At 40.4% G+C, this 25,371-nt stretch overlaps 1 protein-coding gene across 2 annotated transcripts; it reads left to right on the top strand.

Moving 5' to 3' along the window:
- The first annotated feature begins 2,425 nt into the window (after positions 1-2,425).
- OPRM1 (opioid receptor mu 1) lies at positions 2,426-24,645 on the top strand. 2 transcript variants are annotated; one of them, XM_042884083.1, is made up of 4 exons: positions 2,426-2,763; positions 16,369-16,721; positions 17,750-18,270; positions 24,508-24,645. In XM_042884083.1, exons 1-4 carry the CDS (start codon positions 2,426-2,428, stop codon positions 24,643-24,645), a joined length of 1,350 nt encoding a protein of 449 aa, XP_042740017.1. The 2 variants fall into 2 exon arrangements, with proteins under 2 accessions (XP_042740017.1, XP_042740026.1); XM_042884092.1 differs by lacking the exon at positions 24,508-24,645 and adding an exon at positions 23,999-24,037.
- The last annotated feature ends 726 nt before the right edge of the window (positions 24,646-25,371 follow it).

The raw sequence follows: 25,371 nt of genomic DNA, 5'->3' as shown, positions 1-25,371 counted from the left end.
TCCTAGTACTAAGGCTAAAAAAAGAGACATACAAAAATCTGTTTTGTGTTGGAAGCTGTGATTCTGGCCCCAGCCTGATGTTAAGGCAACCATTTAAGACGTACATATCTTAAAGCTCTGTATTTCCCTTTTCTACATGTGCCATATTACTACCCACAGGATTACTGATCTGGAACTATGCAAACTTATTTTCAGCAGAATCTTCACAATGCAGCCCTCCATGATCTGAAGTTATCTGTAGAAAGAGTCTTACACATTACTATACTTAAAATGTCCTTCACCATCTGAAAGTATCATTGCGAAGATTTATTGCATGCTGCCTTTGTCCTTGAGCAATAACATCTGTAATAACATTGGAAAGAGCTGCATTTACTATCATTCTCTTACCTCTGAAATGTCACTTAATGAGGCCTATCTTAAATAGGCACAACTCCCAAGGCTTATTGCCAATTCTCTCTGAGCCTGAGTTTTCATCTGCCAGAAGGTTGATTTAATAGGAAAAATAATTCTTCTATCTTTAATAATAAAGCCTTGTATATAACACTAGATTTACCTGGGCATCCTTTTTTAAAACTTTTTGAAGACATTGATTTTTAATCCATTAAAGGTCCTTCTGATAGCTAAAATGGTGCAAAGCTGAGTTCAACACAGGATACATCAAAAAAAGCTGTAGCAGCCTTGATTTTTGGTTCCCATCTGCCCTACTCCTTTCACAGCCATGCACAGGTGTATTCAAAAGGCCAAACATTGACTGTGGCTAGGCTTATATTAAACTATTTTGATGGCTTTGGTGGAACAAAGGGGAAGAAGTGAGAGAGGCTCCTGCATTATGCACAGTACCCAGAGATAAAATTCTTTGGGGATGGTCCAGTTTTAAAGCCCTGTTCCTCCTGTTCTGTGTATGACAGAATATGCTACACTTCAAGAGGCAGTGAATTTCACCATGAGAAGTCTCCGAGTACTTTCATTTCTGCCTGTCCACAAATGTTTTCAATTCTGAACCTTTCTTCTTTTTCTGAATATGATGCTAAATAGCTCTCCCATCAATAAATGCTGAAAATACTCTCTCTAGCCACCAAGTAGTATGTGCTATCTACACAAAGAACCTGTTAACAGCCTTTCTCGATTTTCTTCCTCTAATCCATTGTATCTTGGTGAGATTCAAAAACACGTAGCTTTAAAAATATGAACATCTATTACTCAAATCTACATCCATCTCAAAGTCCAGTGACACTCCATTTTAGTTTTCACTGTTTTCCCACCTCAATGCTAAAGATCAGAGATACTTTAGAAGAGTGTGTGGTCTTCTACTGTTACTCAGCCTAACCAGCACTGGCTGCCATTACTTCTGACACAAAAGCTCAGGAAATCCTTGATCTAAATTGCCTGTATTTTTGCATCTTTCTGGCAGTTTGCAACTCATCTCTTCTTCTTCACTTCTGCCATTATCACTCCTGAAATAGCAGGACATGCTCTGCCTGTGGTAAGCAGAGATATTGAGTACAAGTCTGTGATGAGGCAACAGGGGCAATCACTGCCACTCCATCTGCTTCCTGATCACTGGTATTTCTCCTGCCTTATCAAGGAACCCTTCTGATTTCATTGATGAAGCAGTAAAAGAAACGGGTCCTGGTAATTAGTGATCAGCCACCCTACCAGCAATGTCTCTCTACACATAGAAGAGTGCAAATAAGCAGCAGGCAAGTCAAGCACCTGGTACAGTGTATGGACATTGCCTTCCAGTTAAGAAAACTGGTGTCCATATCTTTCTTTTTTGAATGCTATCACATCTGACAACAATCACACCAACATCTAGGGGAGAGGGCTCTTGTAGGTCTGGAGTGGAAATACCTGTGAAAACTGTGAGGATACAGGAGATCCAAATCATTTCCAAAGCACAATTCTGTCCAGTGTGCTACCACACAGTTTCCCACGTTTTACTTTTAGTGCCAGCTACCCTTTCCCCAAGCCACAGAATCAGGGAGGGCACAGTCTGGTCAATATCCTTGACTCACCACATTAATCAGCTGCACGCTGACCCCCTGCTCCACTCAGGCAACACTGCCAGACATTTCTCCCTACCCCCACTTCCCTGGGGAAGCAAACGCTTTAAGCGCTACCCAGCCCGAGAAGCACAGCAAAGCAGACTCCGCTACAGCCGCGCACCCCTACCCCCAGGAAATGCTTCACTTGACACTTCATGAAGACCTCAGAGGGGAGTGAAGCTCCACCTCCCCCCGCCCGCGTCTTCCCCGCCGTCACAACCCTTCCTACCGCCCCGCCCGCCACACACGTGCCTGCAGCTAGCGCCCGGGCGCGCCGTCGGGGCGGGTGGGAGCCGCCGCCTCCCCGGCACCGCCTGCGCTGCGCGTCGCTCGCAGTCGGACGCGAGGAGCCGGTGGCCGTTCTGACGCCGCCGCGTACCATGGCCGTCGCCTACCTCCTGGGCAACGGCTCCGCGCCGCTCCTCGCCGGCGCCCTGGAGGTCCCCTTCGGAGCCAACGGCTCTGCCGCCGCCGCCTGCCGCCCCGCCGTGCCTCCTTGTGTGGCCGCGCCGCCAGGCTCCTGGGGTAACAACACGGCGGGCTGGAACCGCTCTGAGCCTTGCGGCGGTGCCAACGGCAGCGCGGGCGGCGGGCCATGCGCTCCTGCGGGCGGCGGCGGCCCCTCTGTGGTTACGGCTATCGCCATCATGGCCCTCTACTCTGTAGTGTGCGTCGTGGGGCTTTTCGGCAACTTCTTGGTCATGTACGTCATCATCAGGTGAGTGCCGCCGTCGGGCTGCGGAACGGAATTCCGCCGGCGGCGGGATGCTACGGAGCCGGTGCGTGCGAGGGACTTCTGCCTCCTGAGTGCGGGGTATTTGAATGGAAGAGGTTTTGGGAAGGCGTCGGAGCGAGAGATCGCGGAGGGGAAAAGCGGCGGGGCCGAGCGCCCCGTCGGAGATGCTCCACGGGCCTCTAGGGATGCAGCACCCGGCAGCGCTCCGACAGCGGAGCCCGACTCTCGCAGCTGTCCGCTGCTGAGGGAAGGTGGAAGGGGACCGCGGCCACCGCGTGTGCGAGTGTACGCACAGCATTCAGCACGCGTCTGTCCCCAAACCTGTGCCAACACAAAAGCAAAATATAAATGGCATCGCGGCTTAATGCTTCTCTCTACCTGGAATTATAGATCCTCTATCTTGAGTATTGATATGCGTGTTTTATGCTCGTATACATCTGTGTCTGTGTAAGCGTATATACATCCACGCGTACGCACTGGATCCTGTCAGTTCACCAGGCTCCCAGCTGCGCTGCAGCACTGAGCAACATTGTTACCCGCAGGTCCTTCACAAATGTGCCTTTCACGCACGAGGAATCTCATACCCGTAAACCGGCGGCAAGCGGGTGCCAGCGAGATGAAACAGGCTTCGGCGGGGCCCGGGTCGGGTGGTCGGATTCCGTGGAGGAACAGTGCCACCTCCCGGGGGCGGCGAGTCGAAGCTGCCCTCGAATGCCCCGGTTCGGAGCTGGCCCGGTCCTGACTTCCCCCGGGCAGCTGGCCTTTCCGAGCCATGCTTCTGCAGGGGGGCCCTTGGAGAGTGCTTCTTCCTTGCCGCAGGATTTGCAGTTCCCCCCTGTTCCGCCGGGGAGGCGCTGCGTGGGGCTCGGGGGCGGCTGTAACAAGCTGGGGTGATGCTCCGATGATTCCTTCAGTGTACAGCATAACAGCAGCTTTTGGGGATATCTCTGCAAAGCCCATACAACTAAACCTAATGGGAACACAACTTACATTCACCAATGGTTCAGACTATTCCTACTGCTTTTAACCATACTTTAGAGGCAGAATTGAGAAGATTCTTTGTGCCATGTGGATTTGGAAAAGCTCAGATCCAAGTTGTCTGTGTGAGAAGTGCTCTTGAACAGGAACATGACCGCAATGGTTTGAGCAAGCGGTGAATGCCTTCCTCTGGGAGAAGAAGCAGATGCACAATGTAACAGAACCGGGATGGTTGTCAGCAGTGTGTACGTTACAAGTTTTCCATGGAATTGTAAATTTATACCAGCCATAACCTGTTCTGGGTTCATATTTCTTATATTAATTAATTCAATTATACTTACACCACAAAGCCAAATTGAATGATGCACCTGCATTCAGCTTTCTATCTTGAGACAATCTTTCCCAGAGATTAAAGCTTAATACAAAAACCAGAAGCAATAGAAGGCAAAAAATATGTTTTAATTTACAGAGGAAGACATAAATCAGTTAAATGACCTCCCTAAAACCACTCGAATTCTGCAGCAAAGACAGGATTGAGTCCAGATCGTCCAGATTCCATATGACATAATTCCTTCTCAATTAACATCATACACCTATTTCGCATTTTAGGATGAAAAAAAGCTTGTTATGATTGAATAGAGTCTGTCATTTAAGCATCACAGAAATGCCTTTCCTTTCTGTGCTTCTATATAGGTTTGGTGTGCTTGGGCAGCAGTAAGGAACTTCTTGAGATTTTTCCTGTTGCAGGCTATGCTAACATGAGGGCATTGCCAAATTGTATCATATGCATATATGGAGCAATGAGCTTATATGCTCGTATTCATGAAACCTTAGATCCCACTAAAGATAGGAGGCAAACCTTTCCCTGGATCAAATTTGGCATACTATAAATCACCTTGTCTTTGTCCACCTTTCATACAGCAACTGCTCAAGAAAAAGAAAGTTCTAAAGTTTGTGTTAATTTTAGGTGAATTAATACTACAAGAAAGAAGATTTGAAAGTGATATTGGCAGCTTGTTTACCTTGAAAATGCCAGGAGCAGAGAGGGAAGATGGTTGGATGTCTGAAACTGTCCCTACTCACCTCTTAGAGTCCAGTGAAAGTTTAGAGTGCATGCTAATACATCACACTCAGCTTCTTTGGAAACATTTTTTTGAATAGCTATTAAGTTATTTCTATAAGCAGGCGACTTTAAAGCCCCATCCGGTTGTCCCATCTCCTCCAAGTGAAGCAGATCCGTGGGCCTGGAGCCAGAGCTGTGTAGATGCTTGCCTGATGTGTAACTGTCATTTTCAATATACAGTGTCATGGGCTTTGTACGCCTGTACATGATTATTAACGCAATCTCAACCGCCCTCCTCATTCTCCCAAATGGTTTCTGTTCAGCTGAGTTATTTCTTCCTTGAATTATTATTTACAACACATTGTATCTACAGTGTGTGAAACTGAACCCCATGTTACCAACGTGTTTCCTTTGTGAAGTATGAAAAATGCCTTCTAAGTGACAGCAATAATAGTCAGGTTTTACTGCCAGCCACAGATTTCATTATCTATTTTCCTCGTATGTTTTGTTTAAGCATGAACTACTAATACAAACACAGTGTCATTACGGCTACATTAACAGCAAATGCTACTGCTAGTTGCTGCAGAGTACAAGACAGTGTACAATTAGTATCATCATGTGGCATTGAATTAATTTCACATCAATCTATAGGCTTTTCTTGCTTTCAAGACAAGTCAGTGGGATATGATGAGAGGGGGAAGAAGAATATGTCTTGTGATTAAGGAGGTGTGCACAGTGCTAGTGAGCTGTGATAGATCACAGCTAAACATCTTTGGCATCACAAGAGTGGAGAAGCTGAGGCCCCAGCCCTGCACTGGGTGAAATGCCCTGAGAGGGCTGCAATGTCATCAATAGATGCTGTCAACACTCAAGGCAAGAGCAATGCCTTAATTGCTGCGCTGATTGTTTTGTCACATATCATAAATAAAGGAGCCTGGGGTGCCCCGTGGTCCTTCACAAGATAAGGGAAATGCCTTGTTTCATTAGAGTAAATGATTATACTAGCATTTATATTTTTTTTAAAGTCCACAAAATTAAAATAAGGAAAGAAGTCTGCTTTGTGGTAAAGAGCTTTTTTGCATTTCTCAGGGCAATAACTATGTTTTGGGAAAAAAAAAATTATGATTGAATCATCATCTGATTTGGGAAGATTGCACATTCTACTGAAACCTTTGCTTACTTCAGCCTGGTTCACTTGTGCTTTGGGAATACTTTTTTAGTAAGAAAGGAATTTGGCATGTAATTTCAATTGTAGGAAGAATGGATGTCTCCAGAGGAATACTCTGACTTGTAAAGAAAAGGAAAAGTAAGGAGTTCATAAAGTGGACATAGCACATGGGGTGGAGAGAGTCTGATTTTTGTTAAGTAAGCTGAGAATGACCCACTGAAAATGATCAGAGGTTTAAACAGGCTGAAGCAAAGACTTTTTCCAGAAAAGCCAGAAGCTCTTCTTTGCAAAGCAACATGGAGTTATGGATGCAGTGTGAAAGAAGATCCATGGCACGCCTTGTGTCAGCATAGATTGGGGAATTTAGAAACCTAGAAATCCATAAAATTTGTTTCCTGCCCACAGCAATGTGAATTTCTCTTCATTTGGATGGCACTGCATCTGTCATCTCCAGGGAACCTAACAGTGGCCTTTCAGTATCTGATGGGGGGTTATAAGAAAGGGGACAGACTCTTTACCAGGTTCTGGTAAGGGTTGTGACAGGACAAGGGGAAATGGTTTCAAACTAAAAGAAGGGAGATTTAAAGCTGGCATAAGGAAGAAGTTTTTTACAGTAAGAATGCTGAGACACTGGAACAGTTTGCCCAGAGAAGTGGTGGAGGCCCAATTCTTGGAGACAGTCAAGTTTTGAGGAAATCTGAGGAGGCAAGACCAGCCCAGAAGCTGAGTTCAAAGACAGGTGCAGTGAGATGACGACTCTCAGCACACCACTTTACACAGAGGCATAAGTTTCATTTGCACACTGCTTGCAATAAAAATTTACCAACCTCTAGTAGAGAATAAATGGTTGACTACTAAGGTGCTTCCCTCTCCTCCAGGATCAAGAGGAGTAGATTAGATAAAATGCTATGTATACTTTTATATTTTTGTTTGTTTAAGTTATACTGAAACAGCCATGGTTGACAACAACATCAGAATGTCCCTGGTCTCTCTGAGCTGAAGGCAAGGTCAGGGTGCCCAGCCAGCTCCCACCTGCAGAACATGGGGCTGCCCCTGCAGCACCTCCATCCCTGGGCAGAGGTATGCTGAAAACTTCGCCCCTCACTGAATTTCCTCATAAAAGTCAGTCTAATTGCACTGACTATTCATGGCATCAGTAAAACTAGAACATATTATAAGAGCATATTATTCATATTTCAATCGCTAGCAAACTAATGAGTTAATGTGAGCTAGCATAATCCCAAAATACTATTTTGTTTCATTTTAACTTGCACTGTTTTGTTTTCAAATCATCAGTCATAGCTTTTAATGAATATGGTTGAAAAACTTTTCTTTTTGAATTCTCCTTCAGCAAAAAATGACATACAAAAATCTTAAACAAAACATGATGTAAGCCAAACAGTCTTAAAATCATTAGCTCTTTTCCAGGCATAGACAGTAACTGGTGTATAGACAAAGAGAAGAAGAAAGAGAAGCGTCCCTGTGTGAGACTCCTTCTAACAGCCTATTGTACTGCAGACAGACTTCTGGGCTGCATTTTACATCACCATTTTTTCAGTATCTTTCTGTGGACATTCTTCTATGCAGCAGTCCCAAGAATATCTGAATCTAAAATAAGGTTGGAAATAATATGTTGGAAATACTGTTACCTTTCAACAAAGCAGTTTCAAAGCAGTTATTTTCTAAAGTAAAATTTGAGAATTCTGAAACATTGTTAAAGATTCTAAATTAGTTATTTTTAAGTCTGGATGCTCTGAGAGAGTGTGGTAAGGATTCTGTCTAATGGGCACTTTCATGAAGAAAGATCTTTTTAAATGGGGTTTCCTGTGAAAATGTGTTTTTAATCCTTGATTGTTTTCTTCAAAATGCAAAGCTACTCACTGTATCTATGTTTCAGAAAAATCTGAGAGAAACTATTTAGTGAGTTGTTTTTAGGCTCATCTCAAGCAAACATCTTACAATCATCTGTTTGGCTTATACTGTGGAATTTGGCTTTCCTGTTGTGTTAATAGGGACTCTATCATTATCTTTCAAAGACCTTGCTCCTCTTAAAATTGGCTTCTAAGGGTATTCTCTAGCGTTCCACAGCTTAGCCTAACTGTGTTAAGTACCATTCATCTGCTTAATGTTAAACATTCTTTATTTATATTTCCCTTTGAATTTGAGTGAAAAAAGGTAAAGATGATAGGTGATAAGCTGTAGCTAGTCAAGTAACTGTGAAGGACATGAAATAGCATGTTTTTCCACCTTCTCACTGAGAAGTGTTCAATTATCAGCTATGAGATCTTATGTCTCAGATCAGGAATAAAACTTCAAAACAAAACTGTTTGTGTAGAATGGGATATATGGCACAGAGCAATTCCAGCATGAGAGAATTTGCTTTCTTGAAGGAGAGAGCAGCAGTTATGGTCTTTTCCTCTTCCCCGCTTGCACACTGCTGACCTCCATGTCAGCTCTGGGATGTGCTGCTTCAGTAGAAAAACATCCAAGGAGCCAGTTTCCCAAATTCTTCTCATAAACTGATGATGTCAGTTTCTCCCTCAGAGCCCCAGTTCGAGATGCAAACTCGTTCTTTTCACATGGTACCAAATTCATGTTTGCTAGTACTCTACATGCAGTCTTCTCAAAACATACAGTCACACTTCCTCTTTCTGTCATGCCTTCCTTCTTCACCTCCAGCTTTCCCCATTCTGCCCTCTTCACAGCCGTGTCCTCCTCCCTGTTCATCCTCTCTCCTGTCCCTTTGTCTCACCTTTTTTCCAGATCACACTCAACACTTTCACAGATCCTGATCTCTTACACACAAGAGACTGTACCCTGCATATTTAGCAAAATTCTTCTCTGTGTGGCCTCTGGCATTGCCTTGAGCCCCATGCTGCTGCTATGAAAGCATTTTACCATGGAGGATTGCCACTGCTGTTCCCCATCACTTCTCTGTGGATTCCACATCTGCTAGCAGTAAAACTGTCCTCAAAAGCTTCCCTTCCAGCTTCTTTGCCAAGCAGGGGATCTGTCATGTGCATTCTTCACCTGAGGAGATCAGTCTACAAATCGGGAAGATTTGTGGAAGATCTCTTTATCTTCCGAAAATAGGGAAAATAGCTGTTAACTTCCCTCTCCTGTAAAAATGTATCCTCAGTTGTCACTGATGTAGTCCTGATCACTTCCCTGAATGCACAGGGGAGAAAGTTAAGATGCTGACATCTTTTCTTTGCATGGGCAAAACAAAAAAATTCTGCAATAAGCAGAAGCACTCACTGCTGGATAATGGCAATATATTGGAGTTACCATTTTTAACACCATTGATTTATTTCTCAAAGATGTGTTACACAATAACTGCAAAAACAGCAGCCATTACTGGAGACTCATATGTGCTTCAGTGTCAAACTTGCAGAGATTGATCTAGAGATGGTTTAATAAACAGACCAGAATGAGTCCAGGAATAATTTGCAGATAATGTTTCCTTTATTTAACTAGATTGAGGGGAACAATTCAGTATACCAGCAGCTGACTGCACAAGAATTGCAGCATACATGTTGCTGTCATTTCTTCTTATCATAAAATTGCTCTTTGTGGCTTCTGGGAAAAGAAAAAAGAAATTGGGTTGATAGGAATTATAAAACATTGCAACATCTTAAATATTTGCCTGGCAAGTAGGTATGAATATATTTGAACACCTATCAGTTAATTCCAAGGATATTTTGCATAAACATGTAATTTAAAAAAAAAAAAAAAAGAAAGAAAAAGAAAAAGAAAAATAATGAAAGAATGATGATAATAAAATAATTACCTGTTAGAACTACTGTGGAATTTGTGTGTTCTGTCTAGAATAATCTTCTTGCTAGTAAAATCTTTCAGTCACACCTGAAGTGAAAGGACCAGCTTTCTGCTGGTAAGTAGCTATTTTTTCCCGAAGATGGAAGCTTATTTTGTTTCCTCTGTGGAGGGACTAAGCTCACTAATACAAACCAAACAGCAGAAAAAAGACCTCTACAGAACCCTCTTTGTAGAAAGAAAAAAAAAAAAAGAAAAAAAAAAAGCCAGCAGGAAAAGCCATTAAGGAAAGCAGCAAGTGAGTTTTAGCCCAAAGCCCAACACATTATTGTAATTAATTGAAAACAGGATGAGTCAGACGCCCTCATGACTCTCTGTCACTGGCACCATGTAATTCCTGAAAGGGCTGGTACTGGAACCTCACAGGCTTTTGTTCAGCTTTCCTGCACCATGGCTGAGATCTGAGTGAAGCTGCTATTTGGTTCTGAGTACAGAAGAAACCTGAGTAGATGCGCCTGCATGAATCCTTCCTTCCTTACCTGGTACGTGTAAGCAAATACCACCAAATGGTGGATCTGCAAACACCTTAACATAGACCAATATGGGGAAAAGGCACAGTAGGATGACAAAGATAGGAAGCTAGTTCTACGCTATATATAAATTTTTATATAGTTGCTGCATTCCCCACCATGTATGTCACATAAGTAGGCCCCACAGTGCCAGGCTTAGCACACCACTGCCAAACTATGCCATGCTTTGGCACCTGAAGTGAGGCATGGTACATTCATGTTTTTTTTTTAAATCCTTCTAATTAACCCACCAATGCACTCTTCTGTCTCAGAGCTCTGGCAGTTTTTGCTCACTTACAAATGTAAAATTTGGTGGATAAGCCAGATAAATTTTGTCTTTAGGCAACGGAGATCTTCCTGTTGCTCTGTGTTCACTGACTGACTTCAGCATTTACACTCCAATCTCCTTAACAGCAGTGACTGGCAGAGGCTTCAACAGGAACAGCCACTGCCTCTGTCTGTGTCAATAGCAGGAAATTTTGTACCCTTCTCCAGTTTTTGCCACAAACTGAGTCAGTACAGAATGTAAATAAATGTGCTTGCAGTAGCACAGTTTTACTGTAACATTTTCTGCTATAATTGCTGTACCTGCTAGAGTTGTCTTTGTTTCTATTTGGTGTTTGGATGCTTCTCCTGAGATACTGTTATTTTTGAATTACATCCGTGTATATGATCTCCTATTGAAAGCATAAATCAAAAGCACAAGTTGACTGTTAGCCAGTGTGTCATTTGCAGTCAAGGTGGACTGATTGCATATTAATGCATTGCCCAAATTTATTGTGATATAGAGCTTGTGCTTAATGGCTTACAGCATTCTTGAGTATTCCTGAAAAGGAAAATCAAAGACTAGATCTTCAAGCTGATGAAACTGTGTGCTCTGTGACAGGTAGATTAGGCTCATATGGAATATACATGACTTTCAAAGCTCTAATCAGTAGCAGGCTGTTACAGTACCACAGCTGTGGCTGAGATCCTTTGAAAGTCTTTTACTCTGTAGAGAAAGATGCACTATAGTGCAAAAGAAAAGAAAGAAAAAGGAAAATTAGACAGGATGGCCATCAGTTAGTTCTATTACATGAGACCAAAGGTACATTCCAGGTTATGGCTGGGAGTCAAACATACTCATTGGATTAATTGAGGAAAGAAAGAGTTATCCAGACCAGCGTGAACTGTTGTCCAGTAAAAACTGAAAGTACTAGATATCTTATGAAAGCACACATGAAAAGAACAGTTTTTCTTTCTGTTTTTGGATTGCATATAGAAAATGTACCTGAAGAGCCATGGAAATAAATGTTCATTTAAATTAGTTCAACTAGTCATGCTTCACATGTCTTAATCTTTCCACCCAAGGAGACCTCAACAAATCTAATGCATGCACACAATGATTCTTCATTTGTTTAACAAGTCACTTATGCAAGAAGAATATGAATTTAAATGCTAACCAAATCTCATCCAGAATCAACAAGAATTATGTCGGGTTGTCTGAATGCAAGACCTAATTGCTGGCCCTTGTGTCTTTGAACAGCCAAGCCAGATTCATGAACGACTGCTTTCTGCAATAAATCTCCTGTAATTAATTAGGTTTTCAGATATTTTGCACTGTACATAGATCAATTGTCTCCCAATTAGCTTTGGATGAACAAAAGCTTGTATGCCTTTGTGTTGCTGAAAGTCATTGTTACCAATATATCACTGTTCCACCTGTCTCCTAAGTGCAAAAGACTTGTTTCTGCTTCTCACCGTTTTCAAATGAATTTGTAATGGCATGTATTGCTCTATTCACTGGGCTAAATGTGAACACATCTCTACCTTCTTTGCACCAAAGATGGTACAAATGTGGTGTAAGACTGATGTGTTACAGGACTTAAAAATCTGGAAGAGAATATGTTTCATCAGTCCATATGGATGTAAATGGCTTCTCCAATAAGTGGTATGAACAAGAGTCAGATAGCAGTATATCAGCAATGTCTGTTAGGCTTAGAAAAAGCAACTGTGTACTAAAAATGTAATGCATTGTTTGGTTTTCTTTTTAAGAAAATGTGAGTCATGTTATTTGTTCTTTTCATTTGAGCCATTGAGGCTTAAAACACTTTTCAAAAAATCGATCACCTCCAAAGGTGATCGGCTGAAGACGTCACTTCTGGAGTGGGCAAGACAGAAACAGAACTGTAGTGTGTCTTGCAGCAAGAGGGAGAAGCACAAGGATGCACACATCACTTTCCTCTGGTGTGTCTGGGAGCTAAACAGGGAGATGCTCATGGCCTCTGCTCAAGGTGCTATTACACTTTCTGAAATTGAGGCAGGGTCTTTTTATGTTCTATAATTCAATAATTCTAGTTTGATGATTTTTTTGATGGGTTTGCAAACTACAGCTGGCCCATGGCCTACCAGTCTAAGGCTTTTACGTTTCCTTGAATGTCAGGAACTTAGTGACTATTTCAGTAGAATTGTCATGTTTTTCCTTATTGCTTTCTTCTTACTGCAAGCAAATTCCAGTTGAGTGGATCTTTACAGCTCAAATCTTCAAACTTCAGATATATTTTAAATCTTTGCTGGATAGAACAGTGATAAGACAAGGCTGAATATGACCTACAGAATTAGACAGACTTGAAGCTGTGAATCTAACCTGTCATATCATAGTATATATTAAGAAAAAAAACTTAATACAAATTAGTATTTTATGCTACAAAGTCTACTCTGACGAGATAGAAAACGTGTACTAGTGGGTATCTGAATTATGATGAGCATAATTAATTTTAATATTAAGAGCAATCCAGAGATAAATGTTCACCACTGTATGGTGGCCTTGAATCGCACTGCAAAAGCAGTAATATTTAAAATATTGTATTTATACACACAGTGCTGTTGGTGTTATAAGAAAGTTTTACTGGTAGCCCATGACTTCAGTTGCATAGAATATCCAATCCCCCTGAAGTATATTTCATCACATACACAGCTGTGTTCGTATGATGGAAATGTTTGCTCTCCTTCTTCAAATAGATAGACTGATAACTTAGCAAAAGGTAAAAAAATAGCTAAGATCAAGACTTTGAAGAGCTTCATTTTCAGGACTGTTATTTTTCATGCTGTTAAAATCAGTTCTGTCAATATTTATTTTTTCATACAAAAGAAAAAAATCCTAGCGACACTGATAATCTACTTATTTGGAGAAATAAACCGTCAACAAAATGCACTTTTTAGCAGTAATGTCTTTATAAAATCTTGAAATATTCAGTACAGAGAAATACCCAGATCCCATAAAAGTCACTGAAAAGAATATTGTGAATTGCAATAGGCTTTTGTTCATGAAGCAATTGTGGAGGTAAATACTTTCTAGCACCACAAAAGCTCTACTTCCTTTCTTTGTAAGAAGGGCATGATTATAAATGTGTAGGTTACAAGAGTACATCAAGCAGGATTTTTCATTAATAGTCTCCAGAGCCTATTATGTGAAATTACTATGTGAAATAATGGAAAGCCTCAGAACTTTTAAGCTTAAATTTGTGTAGCAGTAAGTGAAGCCCATGGTAGTATCAGCGAAGAAATGCTATTCCATTTATTTAGAGCTTTTCTCTGCCCTTCCTCTAGCACGCTAAACTGAAAGTGATTTACCTATTGGCTGATATAATTTTTTTGCTATGTCAAGCACTGTCTTTAAAGTATTGGAATGGCTTTAACTGCAGATAAAAAAATCGTTATTATGAGTTGATGATTATGTGATTTCTAGACAGAATTTCTACTGAATCAGATATGAGGGCAGTGACACTGAGCTGCATACCTAAGCTTGTATATTCTGCTCCAGCCGTGAAAACAGTGATCACTACAGAGCTGAGAATGGTCCAGTAGCATGGGTGAGGGTGCTGAGTCTGCATTAGTTTTTTCTCAGCTTCTGAGGGTTCAGAGCCATTGCCACTCTTCAGCCATCATTGCTATTGCTGCCTGAGCCAATCAGGCTGGAGCAAGCTGTGCGTGTCTGCTCACACTGACATCAAACATGCAAGTTTACTCTCTGGATGGAGCATTAGCTAATCTAGGAACTGTTGTAAGGCCTGTAAAAAACACATTCAATTTTGATAAACAGCAAGAGAGATAACAGAGGGCTTAGTGCATCTTTTTTTCTTCCTTAGTAAAGTCACTATTGAAATATTCCTATTTTTATTATCTTCTCCGAGGTTCTTCAACAAATTTCCTTCCAAATATTTTCTCCACCTTCCTAAATCGCTTTTAGAGCTGCAGCTCATTGTGCCTCTCCTTCACTGCAATCCTTTGCATTTTTTTTTTCTAAATTATTCCCAGCAGATAGAGGCACAGATGCTTGTAGCAACTATGTCTTCCTAAATTGCTGTTACAGTCTGTTGGATAAAGGGAGTACTCCCCTAAGAAAAGTTTGCAGGGTACATTAAGTTCAAAGAATAGATTTTATTTAAAACTTGGAAGATCATAGTTCTCAACACAGCAGTCAAGCAGCAGCTCGGGTCTACTCAAAAAACGTTTAAAAGAACACCTTGGTTGTTATTTGTATCCTCATGCACAGTACGATGAGATGAGAACAAAAACAGCATAAACTTCATCAGATGTTCATCATAAAAGTTATCTAGTTGCATCCAGGATGAAATCTGCATTCCCCCACCCCTGACAAAAAGTTACAAAGATGTGCTCCGTTTGTAGCCCTGTCATGAGCTCTTTGCAGCTGACTCGTGTTCTGAAGAGATCAGGGAGAAAAAAAAAAAAAACGAAAACATTTAATACTGTATTTTACACTTTGTCTTCTTTGTCTTCTCCAACAAATTGCCCAAAGGGTCTTTTTAAAGGACTGTTCCATTTGCAAATCTGTCTATACAATATAAAATGTCTGATCAATTACTTTGCAGAATCAAAGGGGAATTTCATCAAAAGAGCAAACCATCTAACCCCCAAAATTTTGGCCTCAGTGCCTAGCAACCTCAGCAGCAATTGGGACAAACTAGCCAGGAGTGATTACTTGGAATGAAATGTTCATTGTGCCATTGGAAAATATATCATCCTCACAGATAGTGGATGTCAGATGCTACTGATGTGACGCAAGGGCTTGAAACTGTAAAGGGCTCTTGAAAAGAAAAAATGGATGAAACAAAGGAATAATTTTAATTCCACATTTAGGAATGCAAACACAGAGCATATAAAGTGTCCCTGCCCAGCTGTGGTTGGTGTGACGTATTTAAAGTTCAGAAAGTGTTTTTTGTGTTAGTGCCACAGACTTAAGACGGGAGTTCAAAACAGTTTGAAGTCTCACCTGTCAAAATCGACACTATGGAGCAGAGCAGTGCATGCATACCTACTTTAAGCAACGGGGCTAAGCATCCACACAGGGCTGGTGGTTTTATTGATGTGCTTAGTTCATGTGGCCGATAGCATCTGTCTTCTCATTCAGTTGGAATATCTATCCAGTTTGTAGAGGAACCTGAGATCAGGGTAGTAGTAACCCTAGTAGTAACCATAATAATGGTAACCATCATAACAAATTATTTTTAAATTATTTGATTACAAGCAGGTAAGTTAGTCTTAAAACAAAAGCCTGAATTTTCACACTTATTCCATAAGTAATTAATCATTACTGTTTCACAACCAAGAAATGCTGTGTGCTCCATTGCTGTAGACTACAGTTCTGATTCTTGACATGTCATGAGAAGATACACAAAATCTGTTCATTTAGTACAGTGACCAGTGTGCACAAACGTTTCTTTCCAGCTCCATTAGTGGTTCTTTAGCAATCATAATATTGTTTCTTCTATGTATGTCCTTTCCGCACAAATTAATTTAGTGTTTTCTTACCCTTCTTATACCTGTTAGGTAATGTCTGACTGATTTATAAACATCATTGTAGATAAACCAGAGCAAGATAATTTGATTTAAAGGTGAGCAGTAGAGGAGATGATCTTTAATACCACTTTGCATGTTATTTCGTGGAAGTAACTTGTAGATGGTGCACTGGCCTCAATTTTGTTTAATGTTGTTAGTTGTAGTCATTCACTTTCTTTGCTGATTTTTTTTTCTAGATACACAAAAATGAAGACTGCCACCAATATCTATATTTTCAATCTTGCATTGGCAGATGCACTAGCAACAAGTACTTTGCCATTCCAGAGTGTGAATTACTTGATGGGAACATGGCCATTTGGTACGATTCTTTGTAAGATTGTTATATCCATAGACTACTACAATATGTTCACCAGTATCTTTACGCTCTGCACCATGAGTGTGGATCGCTACGTAGCCGTTTGCCACCCAGTCAAGGCCCTTGATTTCCGTACCCCCAGAAATGCCAAAATTGTCAATGTCTGCAACTGGATTCTTTCTTCTGCCATTGGTCTCCCAGTTATGTTTATGGCAACTACTAAATACAGACATGGTAAGTCTTGTTTTTCATTCTCAAATTGAATAATTCAATGTTTGAACTCCTTTCTGCATTGTTTCTTTTTATTGTAGAGGTGTTGAACTAATTTCTGACCTGCAGACTGTATAAAGTTATGCCAAAAGCCATCTTTAACAATTTTGCAGCTAGCCCTACTTGACCTGACACAGCATTGCATGTGATCAGTCTTTGATGACTGGCAGCTCCAGCAGGATCCATGAGAATCCTGCTCCACACAATTACTGCTGTGTTTGGAAAAGCATCTGTGCCCACCCTTCTGGACAAGAGGGCCAGTGGTATCTGGCATGCATTAAAAAAAGTGTGGCCAGTGGATCAAGAGATCCTCTTCCTCTCCTCTTCCTTGGTATGGCTGCATCTGGAGTACAGTATCAGTACTGCACAGAAGGCATTGTTATACCCATATTCCTGCTGAATATACCATATTCCTGCTGAATTTGGCAGTTGCAGATAATGGCTGTATATTTTCAACTTTGCCTGGCAGAAGTCAGAGCATGTTCTGGAGCACTAGTGCTCAGAGATCTTCCTTCAAATGACCGCATTTCAACATATATCAAAAACACTCCATGTTTTTGGTATAGTAACCACTAGTGCGTGGTTACCAAGCATCATATCATCCTCTTCCCTTTTGCCCTGAAATGCCCAAATCTGCTGCAGATATGGTGGTTAAATCATCAGCAGGTTTTATATCAGAAGCAAGCCAAAGTTTAGACATTTATGACAATTCAGCTCTTTTTCTTCTGAAATTCTACACAGAATTCCAAGTGATGTAATGCAGAGGAGAACATGTTACTTTTTGGTTTTTTTTCTAACTGAAGCTTCCCGCATGTTTTGCAACACTGTGTCCTATCGCTCTTTGTCCCAATGACAGATATCAAATTGTTTTGTTTTAGTTATTTACATAACAAAAATCTATTTGCTTACAGTATTTAATATATATATATATTTAAAGGAAAGCAAATATAAAACTGACTGTCTTGTTCTCTGCTGTTTTCTTCTTTCCCTAGGATCTATTGACTGCACGCTTACATTCTCTCACCCTGCTTGGTACTGGGAAAACCTACTGAAAATTTGTGTGTTCATCTTTGCCTTCATCATGCCAGTCCTGATCATTACTGTGTGCTATGGGCTGATGATTTTACGCCTCAAGAGTGTCCGCATGTTATCTGGCTCTAAAGAGAAGGACAGGAACCTGCGGAGGATCACAAGGATGGTTCTTGTAGTGGTGGCAGTGTTCATCATCTGCTGGACTCCTATCCATATTTATGTCATCATTAAAGCCCTGGTCAACATCCCAGAAACTACTTTCCAGACTGTGTCCTGGCACTTTTGTATTGCTCTAGGGTATATAAATAGCTGCCTCAATCCAGTCCTGTATGCATTTCTAGATGAGAATTTCAAAAGGTGTTTCAGAGAGTTCTGCATCCCCACCTCCTCAACCATTGAGCAGCAAAACTCCACAAGGGTCCGACAAAATACTCGTGACCATGCTTCCACTGCCAACACTGTGGACAGGACTAACCATCAGGTATGACTAGCAGTGGAAATGTCATCTCTGGATCCGGGCCTCCCGCTTGGAGATGACATGTATTCTGAAGTTACGGTTTATACTGATTTGTAGCTGTTTAAAGGTCTGACCACCTTAGAGGCTACATTTGAAGCCAGTGTATTCATACACAGAGTCCCCAATCATGCACTGTGTCCTTTCTAGTCTAGTTGATGCCCAGAAGCTGAGCACTTTGCTTTCAAAGGTACCTTGCGTGGTTGGGTCCAGTGTGCATGGGTACACGCAGCATCCAAAACAGAGTGTTTCATTTGCAAAATGTTTACAATAGGTGAATGTTTTGAACAGATTTCTCTATTCATACTCCTTGTTTTCTCCTATAAGATGGCTACGTCTCTCTCCTGCTGTTTTATCAGTGAATTGAAAAGAGAAAAAGCTGTGCATATACACTTTTTGATTGGATGGAAGGAAGGCATACAAGCCCTGTTTCTGCTGGAAAGATGTAAAAAGTAGACAAAAGTCTTCTGCATGCAGTTCTTGTGCTAGATCATCATCTATGTTGACTAGTGTGGGTTTTTATATATATATATATATATAAAAATACGCTTTCATGTTAAGGAGTGTTGTACCATTTTGCCATTTAAGGTGTACAGAGCACTCCTTTTCTATGTAGAAAAAGCCTTTGAGGAGTAGAAATTTTGTAGCACAGCAGATACCAAGAGAAAAATATCAAAAATCTCATTTTAATTCAAACTGTATTTTCTTAGCTTTTGCAAAAAAGTTTTTTTGTTACATATTTAACATCCATGGTCCTGTGATAATTCCCAAGTTGCCAAACCACATTCCTCAGTGAACATCAAGCAAAACATAAAAGCAAATTGTAGCATTCTAGCAAAGCATGTATTAGAAAGGGTTTCAATCTTCTTTGGAATTCACTGAAGAGAGGAAAGGCACAAGACTAGTTCATTCCTTGCCACATCACCTTTTTTTTGGAACATCAGCAGTATACATCAGTTGCTCCTACATGAGCTTCTTGGTTGCCCTTTCAGCCACAAACTAAGCACCTTTTTGAGGTGCAGCAGTAGTAATTACACCAGAAAAGAGGAAGTAGCAGGCTGTAGGGAGAAGAATAAGGTGTATTAAGCATTTGCAGTTGTTGATGTCATTCACAAGCACGTGATTCGTACATGGTAGGCTGTGGCCTGTGAAGTCAGTTAGCACCTGCTTGGTCTTTGACAGAAAATATTAAGACTTCACCTTCATTGTCCAAAGAACTGATCCAGTTTCAGATTCTTGCTTTTTCTCACACAGAACAGGTTCTCATTTGGAAATGGGAGTGATTTCACAAGGGAAAGCTGTGATTGTGTTATCAGTCTTACCCACACTTCAGTGGTAGAGCAGTATGGCCAAACGTGTCATGAACCAATACATGTATGTATGTATGTACATAGTATTCATTATATGAAGCAAAAGTTTATTTGATAGGTTCAGCTCTCAACAGTGCATATGTGATCCTCAGTGGAGTCAATTTTGTGCACGTCTGACAACAGAATTCAGTCTTTACCTAGTAAGTGTCCATCATTCTACAGTGTAGCTTAGAGGCATATATCTTCAACATTTACTTATAAATCTTTTTATAAATTTTAGAAGAGCTGTAACCTTCTAAATTTCTACCCTTACCAAAAATTATTATGGTACTGGCAAAGGCTAATTAAAATAAAGCCTGTTTTGGTGTGCGCAGAGCAAACACAGAACAGAAGATGATCCTTCCCAGAAAAATATTACAATCTACATCAAGGAAGGGTGACACCTGAGGTAGGGACAGAAGTTAACTTTTTAATGGCAGTAAGAAGCAAGCTAATCACACAGTTGGAATTTTGGCTGATTGGTTTTACTTGTTAGCATCAGTGAGTAACAGTGGAATTAGTTAAGAAGAGATAAAACATACTGAAGAGAAGTGAAAAGGAAGGTGCTGAAGGGAAATGGAGCTGACCAGAAGAATGCAAAAGAGAGAGGGGAACATCAGGAATAACATCAGAGGCAGAGAGGAAGGAAACTGAAGCAAAGAGATTATGTACATGTAACAAAAGTGTGTTCGCAAGTGTAAGAAACTATGTGACTTCCCAGCTTTCACTGCCTCTGTAACTCTTCCTAGCAACTTACTAGCAGGTTTCCCTGAGGCCACGAAGAATAAGACTTACTTGGAGACTCCTGTCCTCATAGACTTATTTGCATAGTCTGGTATTTGAAAGAATTTGAAGTGGCCACAAATGGGTCCAATCATTTCTCTCACTACCACCCAGCAGTCCTTGCTTTGGCAGATGCTGCCACTGGTTTCTTTCTGCCACACACACTCTCCAGATCGGACCTGAATCTTCTTACTGTGGCACTCCCTGGGCGCAGCACACCAGCTAGCAGCAGCAATATTTTTCATCCTCCACAGAGGCAATGGAATACATGCACAGCAAGCCATGTTCACAGCTGAATATAAATCTTCATTTTTATATTTTCTTCCACGATGAACTTTTCCATAAGAGACAAAATTTTTGGTGTCTCTTATCATCAAAATGACAGAAAGGTTGTAGAACTTCTATTATGAGGAGCTTCTCTGAGTAGTGCTGACAAATGTAATTTGTATTTATTTATTTTAGACAGAAAAAGCCCTAGGGTGAATGCAGCTTTTTCTCTCAGAAAATGTAAAAAAGCACTTTGCTCAAACAGTTGGTGAGCTTCTGTAAATTCTATTGACAGGACATTCTTTTCACAGGTAAGTGCTTTCTGTATGGGCAAGCCTAGCCAGCATATCTGTATTGATCTAAGTATACTGACAAGCTCTCTCTTGTATATATAAGGCCTTGGAGAGCATTTGCTATGAATTCTATTTGCACAACTGTATAGTTGTGGACACAGTTCACGTTATTTTCAAAGAAACAGATGTTCTGCAAGCTGCTTTTTTTGCCAAGTGAGAATTCTTACTCCTGCTAAAGGTAATGAGAATTGCAGACACTCAATTGCAGAACAGCTTGGGGCCTCACACTCTTAAAGCACTTTAAATAACCATTCACTTGTGGAAATAATAGTTGTGTTTTCTATCAGTGCAAAAGCAGGAACAGCAAACGCAAACGTTCATATTACTCTGAGTTTAGATATTTTCCTTTGGCTTATTTCATGGGTCTTTGAGATTGCTGAAAGATTTTTCTGCATTCAGAATTTCATTACTGTTTTATCAGCATTTAGGGAAAGTACAAAACAAGTTCTGACATCCCCCAGAAACAGCACTGATGGTATGAGCATTTATGAAAATTGTACATGCTCAGTGGAGCAACTTGTTCGTGAGGGAGAAAAGACTGGTGGCTAGTCAAGCATTTAGATATAGAAATACAAAGGATATTGGAGTAAAGAAAAACTATTTCTAGGTTGAAACAAGAAAAAAAATTAAAACTGGTTTAACTGAAAAAAAAAAAAAAGGATTCTCTTACAGGTTAGTTTTCCTAATATTCTGTGACAGCTTACAAACAAATACGGGGAGTACTGGTGAGTCATGTGCAGAAACCTGATACAAGCTGTACAGATTCTATAACTTCAATTTTTTTCAGGTTTCGCGTCTACTTGTTTTAATGAAGAGGAACCTTTCTATGTGTTATTAGAAAGTTGGCATATGTCCATTGCATGTAATATGGTGCTCAATGATAAAACATTGATTTCTTATAAAAACTATTTCTGTCAAGAATTCTACAAGCTTGTATTAATTTAGCAGATTCATCCTTTTGTGTCTGAGTTGCACTGGCATGGGACCCTTATAAATCTTCTACGTAGCAGAGAAAACAGAATGTTTTCCACACAATTTAATTAAAGGAGTTTACAAGCATAAACAATGCTATGAGGACTGAAACCAATTAAATCAATCCTAAAGCTGCATATTTTTGTGATGCATTCCTTAAACTGAAAGTCAGAATAAATGGACAGCAGAACATTTCATTTTTTTCCATAAGAGCTGAATATTCTATTACAGTATCACAGAATTGTAGTGGTTGGAAGGCATCACTGGACATCACCTAGTTCTCCAGCCCCCTGCTAAAGCAGAGTCACAAAGGAAACCATCCAAGAACGTTTTGAATGTCTCCAAGGAGACTCCACAACATCTCTGGACAACCTGTTCCAGTACTCTATCACCATCACAGTAAATAACTTCTTCCTCATGTTCATATGAATCTTCCTTTGTTCCAGTTTTTGCCCTTTGCCCCTTGTCCTGTCACTGGGCAATTAAAAGAGTCCAGCCCCATCCACTTGACTCCTGCCCACTAGATATTTATAAGCATTTATCAGAGCTCATCTCAGAGCCTTTCCAGACTGAACAGTCCCGGCTTCTTAGCCTTTCCTCATAAGGGAAGCTTTCCAGGCCCCTCTGTTGGACTCTCTTTAGATAATCCCTGTTTTTCTTGAACTGAAGAGCCCAGAAGTGGACACAGTACTCCAGGTATGGCCTCACCAGGGAACAGAAGAGGGGTAGGATCATCTCCCTCAACCTGCTGGCTACACTTTTGCACCCCATTGGCCCAGGGTATCTCTGGGCTTCTTGGTCATAAGGTCACACTGCTGGCTTATGGCCAACCTGTTGTCTATCAAGACACATAGGACTTTCAATGCAGAGTTCCTCTCCAGCAGGTAATTCCTTTCCAGCAGGTGATTCAACTGAGAAGTGAAATTAAATTTATAATTCAGTTCTGGATCTGGACTTCTCCAAAAGACAGATATTCGGATTCAAAATCAAGTCATTTTCTAATAAAAAGTTGATGAAAAGGAACTTTCTCAATGTAGAATAAAGAAAGCCCCTAAATATATTATGCTGAATTAAACAAGCATTTAAGTTATGTTTTGGCTTTGGATAAATATATCTCCAATTAGTATTTCTAACAGATGTCACTTCTGAAACTGCCTGGAAAACAGAGCAGTTAGAAAATAAACTTTCTCCTCACTCCAAAATCCCTAAACAGATGCAACACGTGGCCCTCTCTTCACAGTTCATCTGTGACTCTGCTTTCCATAAATAAACACCTTACAATATCTCCCTATTTTTGACAATTTCTGATTGCTGAGCAGTAAAAAGGGTTGCAGGTTTTCAGGATGTGATGTATAGTAAGCAGATATTCTTGGTGAAAATTTCTGTATTGATATCATGCCCGTACATGAATAAGCATGGATACTATGGGCATCCAGGGCAGAGGGACAGACAGTTGTGATTAATTCCTGATGTAACACCATCTCACACAGAATGTAAACTGGATTTTTAAATTCAAATCCAGGAGTTAGCCAATATACTGATGTGAACAGAGAAAGCATGCTAACATAGCATCTAAAATACCAGCATCTGCAATTGCTACAAAAGAATACAGGGAGTGAGTTAAATCCTTTTTTACAAGTGAAACTCACAGAGGGTTCCCATCTAGAAGGAAAACAGCTATGAAACAGACTCTCGTGCAAACGTGACAGCACTGAAGATTTGTTTCTGTGTCGTTAAAGGTCAGACACAAATTTTTTCTTTTACCATTCTCTCTTCCTTGTTGTATTATGACAAAAACTCATCCTCACCCTGCTGCCTGGGCTACCAGCTCAGCTTTATAGGGCAGGATAAAGCTGCAAATGAGATGTAAATACCTCTTTAAAAAACACACACTGTAAACACAAACTGGTGGGGGGTTGGAGGTATAAATCAAGTAATTGCTCATTGTATTTGCAATTTCTTTCCTTTCAGTTGGAACTCCAAGAAGCTGAAACCACCCCACTGCCGTGACAGGGTCTGCTGCAGTATAGCTCTCAAAGCAATTACAAACCAGTGTTTCTGTGCAGTCCACTATGGGAAGGCATAGGATACGCTTTCCCTCAAAAAAGAAATAAAAACAATGATAAAAGAATAAATATAGAGGAAAGTGCCTGCTTTTCCAATCTGTCAAAAATTGCTTCTGCAGCACTTCTACATTGCTCATAACAGAAGCATGAAACTCAGTGGCAAGCAGAGCCAAGAGGTATGGGGGCTTTCCAAGCTCCACTGTTCAAAACAGTCATTAACCAGGAATACATCTGTTAGTCTAAAAGCAAAGCTATCTGATATGCTCTGGCAAGTTACAATGGCGTTAAACAGGTTGGAAACAAAAGTTCAAGAGACAGACAACTTTTGAAAAAAAAAGTTGTCAAGCTTTTAAGGACAGGAAATAATGGGAAATGAAGTTGGGTACTTGATTTGCATATAAGTTTTTTTTGTAGAGGTGTTTTCTGTGTGGGCTGTTTGTGTGCCAAAGTCTCACAGGATCATCTAGAACAACACGTTGGAAATTCAAGAGTTCTTCACTTATAAAGATTGCATGTTCAATAACTTCAAAGGGAAAATATTTCCTTCAGTGATCATTTACAGAAAAAAAACCTCCAAGCAACACCATTCTCTTCTACTTCTCACATAAGAACTAGACTTTTACAATCAAAACGATGAGGTATCAGTTCACCTAATAGAGTAAATGTCAGTATCCCATGCTGTTATTGGTAGAATTATCCCCAAAAAAGCATTGACTCTGTTATTGTAAACTCCAGTGCAAATAGATGTACAACTATAAGCTTGTCAGAGCTGGCACAGGCAACCAATGAATTCTCTTTAGATTCCCAAATTTCTACTGCCCTGTCAGCAATATCTCAAACTTGGAAGTCAACAACAGTCCCTGTGTGAAGTGTTTGGAAGAGTTAGCACATCAGAGCTGCTTTAAAAAAAAAAAAAAAAAAGTTACATTTTGATAGAAATATTTTTTTTCTTAACCAAACACATATGTTTGTTTTTCTAACTAACTTAATACAGTCTGCATTTCCATTTTGTGTTAGTTAGTAAAACACATGAAGATTTATGAAAGAAACATCATACTGGAGTAAATATCATCCTAGTAAATGTCATCCTGTCTAGGTTTTAGTATGAAAAATAGAGATATCAGTGTAGATAACTTGTGGTGCAATAGTATTTTCTAGCCATTGTTTGTTACTTGCTTATAAATAAACCATCAGTAGTTAAGTGGGGGGGGAGGGGGGGACAGTATACTAAAGTGTACTCTAAAATACAGTTCTATGGAACAGGGTTTTCTTCATTTT

The sequence above is a fragment of the Lagopus leucura genome, unplaced genomic scaffold, assembly GCF_019238085.1.
Source record: "Lagopus leucura isolate 7727_CA_CO unplaced genomic scaffold, USGS_WTPT01 Super-Scaffold_73, whole genome shotgun sequence".
Lineage (NCBI taxonomy): Eukaryota > Metazoa > Chordata > Aves > Galliformes > Phasianidae > Lagopus > Lagopus leucura.
The sequence above is the reverse complement of the archived record's forward strand: the minus strand, read 5'-3'. Positions and strand labels throughout refer to the sequence as shown.

Excerpts from the sequence above, each read along its gene's own strand:
- OPRM1 (XM_042884083.1), top strand. The coding sequence starts at position 2,426 with ATGGCCGTCGCCTACCTCCTGGGCAACGGCTCCGCGCCGCTCCTCGCC. Across the intron at positions 2,764-16,368 it reads GTCATGTACGTCATCATCAG|ATACACAAAAATGAAGACTG; the intron begins GTGAGTGCCGCC and ends TTTTTTTTCTAG. Across the intron at positions 16,722-17,749 it reads AACTACTAAATACAGACATG|GATCTATTGACTGCACGCTT; the intron begins GTAAGTCTTGTT and ends TTCTTTCCCTAG.